Genomic DNA, 9,308 nt, shown 5'->3' with positions numbered 1-9,308 from the left:
CCTGCATTCCCTATTCCTTGTGTAGGTTTAAACAAGGGTCTTTGCACATTTCTGTTAGCAGCATTGTTAACACCTGGAGGTTGAGCATATGAAGGAGATACAGCATCTCCTCCAACAGGAATTGCAGACTGCCCTGTAGGTGCAGATGCTCTCTTGTCACCCCATGGGTGAGCTGAGGAAGATTTCCCAAATATCTGCTCTTTGGGAACTAAAATTTTGCTACCAGGGTAGGATGGGATAAGGTTAGTTTGAGGTGATATGGTGGGACAATTTCTTGAGAAGTGCCCCACTTTATTGCAGTGGAAACAAGCCCCAATGAGATTTCCCCATTTGAGGTACAGCACAATACTTCCAATGAGAGGAATGTCCAACTCAATTGTAGCAGGAAAGGGCTTATCAGTATTCCATAACAAACAGGCTTTGTTCCTATTGGGGGAGTTTATGGTGGGAGAGTAAAGCACTTGACCTAAGGAGCCAGTTATCTCCTTAATACATGGCCACAGGTAAGAAGGCAAGTCAATGAATTCTACCCAAACAGGACTCTGTGACAACAATGCTTCTTTAATTTGTTTTATGGGTTGCCAGTCAAGAACATGGACAACTTCTCCAAATAAAATGACAGTAGGTTGAGATAGGAAAGCATCCCTGTTCTCATTCTTAGCAAAAAGCACTTCATAAAGACCTTGCCCAGCATAGAAAATTTTATCTATGACAGGCATTCCAAATCCATTATCAATGGCTAATGCAATATCTTTTATTGGGGGTAATCTACTAGAGAATAGCATAACAACAGCCCGGGCTTTAAACACAGAGATTTGCTGCCATACAACATTAGTGTCCAAAACTACTTTATGTTCTCCTTTAATAGATTCATCAGGCGAAACAGAATTATGCAGTATGTCAGCCAAGACGGAGGTATTCAAAGCGGGAGACGAGTCAGATGTATTATTCAGAAGGCTTTGAGCCTCTTCCCTAGGATTGACCCTAAAAGCTGAGGGCAATGAACCAGTAGAAGCCATAGCAATCAAGAGCTAGTGATTCTGAGTCCACTGACCTAAGATGTGTGCTGAGAAGATTTGGTGATGAAACAGAGAGGAGGCGTGGCAATCCCCGGCGACGAGCAGATCTTCATCTCTCTCTCTTCTCTCTCTCTCTCTCTCTCTCTCTCTCTTCTCTCTCTCTCTCTCTCTCTCTCTCTCTCTCTTGCTCACGTGCTCTATAGCTATGGCCACCACATCCACCACTCTACTTGCCAAGCTTGAATAGGTTTCTCTCTCTCTCTCTCTCTCTCTCTCTCTCTCTTCCCCCCCCCCCCCACACACACACACACACTCTCTCTCTCTCTCTCTCTCTCTCTCTCTCAGAAACATCCCCCATCGACGAGCTAATGAGAGAAGCAACTGCCTCCACATTTCAACCTGCACGCAAGTTAAAAAATCAGTGTGTGAGAGAGAATATAGCTATGTGAGAGGGAATATAGCTATGTGAGAGGGAAGAAGCACCCTCTGCAAGGTTTCAAACTGCATGCAAGCAAATAAAGCCCATATGAGAGAGAGAGAGAGAGAGAGAGAGAGAGAGAGAGAGAGAGAGAGAGAGAGAGAGAGAATACCTATGTGAGAGAGCTCCATGTGCACAATTTGCCAAAAAATAAACTCTACGCAAGCACGTGCACACAAAATACTAAGCCCATGCTTTAGAGAGAGAGGGAGAGAGAGAGAGAGAGAGAGAGAGAGAGAGAGAGAGAACTACTTGAGAGAGATCCATGCTCTATTGTGTGTTCTTTAGAGGGAGGCGGTTGTAGAAGTCGATGTGCTTGTCGTTTTGGCAGAAGTTACCACCGAACGCCTAGTTGTCATAGTTGTCCTCAACCGAGCAGAGTGAAGGGACCCCGACTTAAGAGGTAGACGATATAGCAGCGTGCAAACTGCTGCTGCTGTATGGGGACGATCACCACTGTGCCTTGAAATGACAGGTCTGGGAGGGCTCCACCACCATGGCATTCAGGTCAGGAAAGAGGGGTAACATAACCCACTCCACCAGTGCATGAATGGCCTTTCCTTCTAGGCTCTTGATCCAATCACACTGGAGCCCATCCAGACCTTGTAGCACATCCGTCATATTGCCTTCTCCACCTCCTCCGCACTTAGCTGTGTGTGGGGCTTTGCTCCTGCAGTAACAACCTCGCATACCCGTGCACCTCCACCTACACCTGCTCACTATAACTAAAATGTACCAACAAATTAGTCTCTCTCCATGTGTCTCTCAATTTATTTGCAAGCTCTATGCAAGCACCTGCACTCAAAATACTAAGCCCATGAGAGAGAGAGAGAGAGAGAGAGTGTGTGTGTTGTGTAGTACTTTCTAATTCAAGCTTTAAAAAATAAATAAAAATAAGAAGAAGGCTGCGCGGCGCGCCCTCAAGCTAGGGCCCAGGGGTGATGAGGTGATCCGACATGAGGGGTTTAAGCCGGCCGTTGAACATGTCAACCTAAACCTGGCTGCTGGCGTAATATGTCATCATCCACGGGTCCTGCCTGGCTCTCTTTAATGCTCGCCGCCCCCATGCCTTCCCCTTCCTGAATCCTCATTCATGTACATGACCTCTCGGCTCTAGAGTCTAGCCCCTACATTCATAGCTTCTCTCCGATGAACGGACTCAACTTTAAACAACCTATCACTACTCCAACTACAAAAGAGTGCAGGTAGTGCACACAACCTGGCTCCATAACAGGTGCGCTTCTCAACCTCAAAAACTCAGGATCACAGCAGGATCGAATCAGTTGCCATCACCTCCCGTCAGATCTGCAATCAATTGGCTCTGTTTCATGTTTATTAGACTATGAAATTAAGTTGCAGTAATTCTAATCATGAGCGTCAACAGCACAGCTGCAGCGACCTCGGGCCTTTTAGCAGACAACATGAACAAGGCCGGTTTAGGCTATGGCATCGCTATTGCAGTGGCAATATTGGTGTTGGTGTTAACAATCATGCTGGCATCCTACGTTTGCGTGAGGCTACATGGCAGAGGCGTGCAGGGAAATGGGGGCCGAAACACAAACGCCACGGTGGTACAGAGGGTGTTCGATGAAGCTAGCAATGGGGAGTGGTCAGTCGGGGGTCTGGACGAAGTCACGTTGGAGAGCTACCCCAAGATTGTGTACAGCGAGAAGCAGCCCCTGCCACCTCCGCAGGACACGTCATGCTCGATTTGTCTTGCCGATTACAAAGACCGCGAGATCCTTCGCCTTCTTCCCGACTGCCGCCATGTCTTCCATTCTGCCTGCATCGACGCCTGGCTCCGCCTGCACGCCTCTTGTCCGATGTGTCGCTCCTCGCCCTTGCCCACCCCCATCTCCACTCCCCTCTCCGAGCTTATCCCCCTGGCCAGACACCCCCTCAACATCCGCTACACCATTCACCACAATCTGTAAATTTTTGTCACATTTTCGGCCTGCTCTAACTAAGGAAGGCCCACACGTGATACCAGCCTCTTACACGGTGCAAGCCTCTTTGTCAATGTGCTCCACAGGTGTAGATTAGCCTCTTATTCACCACATTAACAATCCTCCAGTGTAAATATATCTGCCTGTGGTAAACTTCTTTTTGCTCAAGTGTGGCTAGCCTCTGCAGTGTGAACCACAGTGCAAGCCTCTTTGTCAGCAGCTGCTTCACACGTGCGTCAGTGTGGTTAGCCTTCGGTTCACAAGAGTAAGTGGAGTCTGCAAAGTCAATAATATCGCTCCACATGTGAAGCAGGTGTGATTAGCTAACATCTAATCGTCAGACGTACCGCAGGGGTTCTAATCCACATATCCTCCACAGCCTTTTTTTCTTAGCTCTAAGAGCTATTATACCCACGTGCCTCTGGACGGCAAAAATTTCCTGCACGGAGCTGAGACCAAGCACAATGAGAACCGTTGTGCGGATCCCATTTAGCAGGTAAGCTGGGCAGTTGACACTTTGCAATATTTTGTCATGTGTATTTTTCGCAGCTCTCAAATAAGGTTCCAACATCCAAATGAAGAAAAGCTCTAGTTAAATAGGGCTTCTCTACAACCTGTCATAGTTAAATAGTGCGCTTCTCTATAACCTGTCATTTTTATAATGATTCATGTGGGCGTCTCTTCTTTGATTGTATTAGTAGGCTGACCCATTTATAATTCCCATTTTGATATTTTTCAAATTCCTAGTATAATAGGAGCTTACCCTTAACCTCCAGCCTCCAGATTGCTTCCCGAACCTCCAATTTCTTGCAACATGGGAGGTTTTGTGAAACTTTTCCTTTACAATATATACAGATATATAGATAGAGAAAGAGATAGAGATGGAGATGTAATCCTAATCGTGCAATTCCACTAGCGAAGTTGGCTTGATGGTTGCATCTTGTACTTATTATATGTGTCTCTTTAAATCTTCAAAAAGAGTTCTCAAGACAATCTAAAGATTAGTGTATTGATTGATTGTGCATGCATTCCGTTGGGAACATCACTTCAGTGCATCATTAAATTTGTTTGTTTTTCAAGGACCAAGGAAGCAACTTGCATTTTTCAAAGTTGTGTTTTTATTTTGCCTTTCTTTTTTGGGAATATATATATATATATATATTAGTATGCTATCATCCACATGTACAATAGTCAACCTTTTACACATACCAAAGGAACAGTTCAGTTCTCAATAAAAAAAGTAGAACCTAGCATCCCCATACTCTTCTCATGTTGCATCCATATTCCTTCCCCAACCCACAGCACTAGTAGAGCTCTTCAATATCTAGCAGCCCATAAATTTGGTCCCTCCTCTCATCCTCCCACACAAAAGATGACTTATCCCATCTAATATGGTATCCCAGTTGCAAGTTGGTTCCAGCATAGGCTCAGTGATAAATCCCTTGGGGGTTTGCTCCTCCATAGCCTCCTCCTTGCTCCATATCTAAACATTAGGCCTTTGTCCAACTAGGGTCTCTATCAATGCCAAGAAGGTGTGTACCGGTTGTTTCTCCTTCAAGTAGCACACACCCAATTGTCTATCTTGCTCCACAAACCCCTGATGGTGGTAGGACATCCCCAAAAAGCTTTTTTACCATCCTCTATTGCTGATCCACACCTAGGACAAACCCCTGAGGTAAAGTTCCTATGCATCAACTTGCAACAACAAGAGAGATAGGCCGCATACATACTTCCCACAAAAAGGTTTAAGCTTTCAAAGGTATTCTCAGACCACCCCATAGCACCTCCAAGTACCCATGCTCCACCTTACCCTCTAAATTTTGTTGGCCACATTCAACTCACTCTTTATCATCTCCTCATGCAAACATTTGGTAGTCACCCTCTCCAAATTGGCCCCATTTATCCATGCCCAATCCTTCAACCAACATGCCTCGGTAGAATTCTAGACCCTCCCCACCTCCTCCAAAACTTGTCTTCCCATGCCCAGGTCTCTCTGATGTATCCCAAACTCATTCCTTACCTGCACCAAATCCCTCCACCCCATTTAAGATCCATCCCAACAATCTCCAATCCATCTCATTCCCTTGTTGTTTAGCTTATTGGCTATTCTTGCATTCAATTGGGCTAAAGGAGGAGTGAACTTGTGTGACCACCATATCCCTAAGCTAAACAAAGAATTCCTTATGACCCTTGTACATACTTCCCACTTCATTAATCCCATCAGCTCGTTCCAGTTGTAACATGGGAACCTGCAAAAGGGGGAGCTTTGAATTCTCAGTGGAGCATGTGAGAATAGCTTTCCTCTCCGATCTAATCTTGTCCACTTCCCCTTACACTATACACTAGACTTCTTGTCACCTTCCTTACCATTTTAGTCCACATCTCCTCCCTCTATAAACATTTTGGTAGGCTAGTTGCCACTCTAGCCTTAGCATGAATGGGCAGATGTAGTATTCCCAGCTCTCCCAAGTCTTTGGGCATACTTACTTCCTCCGAAGCAAGCTAGGCTAAATATCACATGTTCCAAAGAAATTTACAAAACAACCAAATAGAAAAAACCAACTCAAATGAATATCTTTGGATCTTGTGGATGGCTTCATTGCGACTTGTACATCAGTTGTAGCAAACTTAACCTTGCAAGTTGCAATGAGCTCGAAGATGGATAGTGGCCATTCTAGACTAGACAAAGATGGGAGTGGAATATACTGCAAGGTACCATAATTGGTTCTTCTCATATGCAAAACATATAACGAATCATAAAAGAATATTTGTTGGGTAGGCAAGCTACTTGCATTCTTATTGTTATATAACAATGCACCAATCTCGCTATGGAAAACATTGATTTTTCCACTTAGACACTCCATAGATTGCCATTCTTCCAAATTTGAGGGATACAGAGGTGGAAAATAAAGTATGTTTCAGAGTCAAAATCTTAAAAAAACCAATTCCTAATTCAAAAAAGATACCATAAACTTACTATTTGGCTTGCACCTTCGAATTTGGTTGTCAGATTGCAATCGGATTTCTTTTTGCATATACATGTTGAATAAGAACTTCCATTATCGTAGTTGCATCAGTAGTTTGTTGCCTAAACTCTAATAGTTTACCTTTTCAATGTTTGCACAAATTATTTGTCTCTTTTAGCTTTACTCTAAAAGACCCTCACATGCTTGGCTACATCAACACCCATCAGAACTTGATGTATTGTTATGGAATCCACTGCCCCTCGTTGTCTCTCTTATTTAGAACCTCTACGGTGTGGATACTACTCTTACTCTTTTCTTCTTTGCGACATCTACAACATTTACAATAACAAAACATATACAAAAAGAAAATAAATATTAAACAATTGATACCTCAACACAAGCTACATGAGTAACCAACATTGAATGAACATAATAAAAAAATCAAGATTAATAATTTTGTAAGCATAAACCAAATTAACAAGTGAATGAACTTGCTCATCACCATTTTCTTTCCCCTCGTTGTCTCTCTTATTTAGAACCTCCATGGTGTGGATACTACTCTTACTCTTTCTTCTTTGTGACATCTACAACATCTATAGTAACAAAAAACATACAAAAATAAAATAAATATTATACAAATGATACCTCAACATAAGCTACATGACGTTCATCCATGAACAATAAGGGATGGGGCCAAATGGATCTAGTTTCACCCCTTATTGACCTTGTCCAAAACAAAGGCATGTAAGTGTCCTTTACACCATTGTTATGCCAATTGTGGTAGTGTATGGTCAACCATGGTTCAGTATGTCTCTAAGCTTGTAGAAGCTTAGGGGCCATAGCAAGGTCCATACAAGACTAGATATTTGTCAAGCTAAAGGTTATTATCTCCTCTTATGAGCTTTGGGATACTACCATCTGCATTGATGTGTATTGTCCACCGACAAGGGATAACTAAGGGAATCTAGTCTTGACTTGAAAATAAGGTACCATTGTCATAAGAGTGTAAGATAGTTTACTGACCATGGTTTAATAGGAGTTTATAATATGTCTCCACACTTATAAAAGCTTGTGAGTTGTTCTGTACAGTTACTATGAGATTACAAATCCATTGAGGGTTTAGAATATGTTGATAATTAGCTTCAAATGGAGAAGCTAACTGAAGGCAAAGTGATGGAGGCATTTCTCACAACAAAGATCAAAGTTTTTTGAGACTATATAGATCTCAATTCATCACAAAAAAGAGGAATGTGGCCTATTCTAAGTATACAAGTATAAAAACTTAGACTTAAAATTCCTAAAAAACAAAGTGGATAAAATATTGTGCAAGTTAGCATCTCACTCCATTCATGACCATTCATGACAAATGAAAATTACTAGGGAGAATATTTTGTTAGAAATGGTCTCCGTATTATTGGAATCCCTCCACATTGATAAATCTTTTCAAAAGCAAGTTGCATTAAAAAAGAGATCGGCATGGGTTTGCTAATGTGCCATTAGCCACTCACCAACAAATGGGTCTCCTATTTCATAAAACTAGTACACAACCCGCGCGTTGCTGCGGTATGTAAAAGACATTAAGAAGTGAAATGTAGGAATGGAAGACAGAATACGAAGGGTCGATCGGAATACAAAGGGTTAATTTAATACAAAGGGTCAATCAGAATACAAAAGGTCAATCGAAAGGGATTTTTTCCTCTTATTTTTTAGAAATCCAGGATTTCGTTTCTCTCTCCTCTCCTTGTGCCTTGGTTGTCCATGGTTAATATGTAATAGATAGATAAGTAATAAACTTATCAAAGGCCATATTAGCTCAATCATCTCCCATGCTTACTATTAACCCATAGTGATGCTTGGCTATTTCTTGAGAGAGCCCCAAGGTGTGCTTCATGATTCCTTTATCCATATCCTTGGTGTGCAAAACTTGATTATCTACTATTATTCTCAACTAGCTTCTTTTGAGATTTTATGTATCAATTAGAATTAGGATTAAGGGTACCCATGAATAAAGAGCTCTGTCTCTCAAAGTATGACATGTTGGAGCATGTTAAAAGACATTGAGGATCAACATACTCAATTGGATTAGGCTTGAGGGTGGGCATGAATAAAGAAGTAGAGATTTGTCTCTCAAAGTACGACATGTTGGAGCATGTTGAAGGACATTGAGGGTTGTCATCATAAATTAAAAAAAGAGCTCTGTCTCTCAAAGTACATCATGTTGGAGCATGTTAAAAGAGATTGAGGTTCTCATGTTAAAAGAGATTGAGGTTCATCATGTTAAAAGAGATTGAGGTTCATCATGTTAAAAGAGCATCTCTCTCTCTCTCTCTCTCTCTCTCTCTCTCTCTCTCTCACACACACACACACACACACACACACACACACACACACACATGCACTTCTTATATCATTTTCTTTTGAAAATTTTGACAACCAATCAGATCCTTTCGACAACCAATCGGATGGAGGCACGATGATTCAAACAGAAACCTAAAGTACTTGAGCAATGTGTTATGTGACACGTAAATCAATCGATTGCTTTCGATAACCAATCAGATGGAAAATATGGGTAGAATTGATTTTTGTAAATCCCATGAATTCTTTTATTCAAAAGAGAATTATTGAATATAATTCTGATGATTCATGTAAAAAACTAAAGTACTTGAGCAATGTGTTGTGTGCCATGTAACTTGCTGTAGCTATCTCAATCCTACACTTGGTAAGGAGAGAACACTAAATGACTTTTTATCAATTAAGATATTGCATTGCAAAATCTTGGGAGTCAAGACGAAAAATTTTAATAGGAAAAATTATATATGGGATTCAAATACCCACATGTTATAAATGAATAGGCAAGATGCTTACAAGAATTTTAAGCTTGGTCCAATAGTCTATGCCC

The 9,308-nt window shown here is 41.8% G+C and overlaps 1 protein-coding gene across 3 annotated transcripts; it reads left to right on the top strand.

Annotated features, from left to right (window-relative positions):
• The first annotated feature begins 2,608 nt into the window (after positions 1-2,608).
• LOC147618742 (putative RING-H2 finger protein ATL69) lies at positions 2,609-4,023 on the top strand. Of its 3 annotated transcripts, none has more exons than XM_086774475.1 (2): positions 2,609-2,731; positions 2,882-4,023. In XM_086774475.1, exon 2 carries the CDS (start codon positions 2,919-2,921, stop codon positions 3,429-3,431), a length of 513 nt encoding a protein of 170 aa, XP_086630601.1. In that variant the 5' UTR covers positions 2,609-2,731; positions 2,882-2,918; the 3' UTR covers positions 3,432-4,023. The 3 variants fall into 3 exon arrangements, with proteins under 3 accessions (XP_086630601.1, XP_086630600.1, XP_086630603.1); XM_086774477.1 differs by having other exon boundaries at positions 2,612-2,731; positions 2,887-4,023; XM_086774474.1 differs by having other exon boundaries at positions 2,609-4,023.
• Positions 4,024-9,308: the final 5,285 nt, after the last annotated feature.

The sequence above is a fragment of the Cibotium barometz genome, chromosome 34, assembly GCF_041138505.1.
Source record: "Cibotium barometz isolate CiBa-2024 chromosome 34, ASM4113850v1, whole genome shotgun sequence".
Lineage (NCBI taxonomy): Eukaryota > Viridiplantae > Streptophyta > Polypodiopsida > Cyatheales > Cibotiaceae > Cibotium > Cibotium barometz.
Note: the sequence above shows the minus strand (reverse complement) of the source record. Positions and strands in the feature narration are given on the sequence as shown.

Excerpts from the sequence above, each read along its gene's own strand:
- LOC147618742 (XM_086774474.1), top strand. The coding sequence starts at position 2,868 with ATGAGCGTCAACAGCACAGCTGCAGCGACCTCGGGCCTTTTAGCAGAC.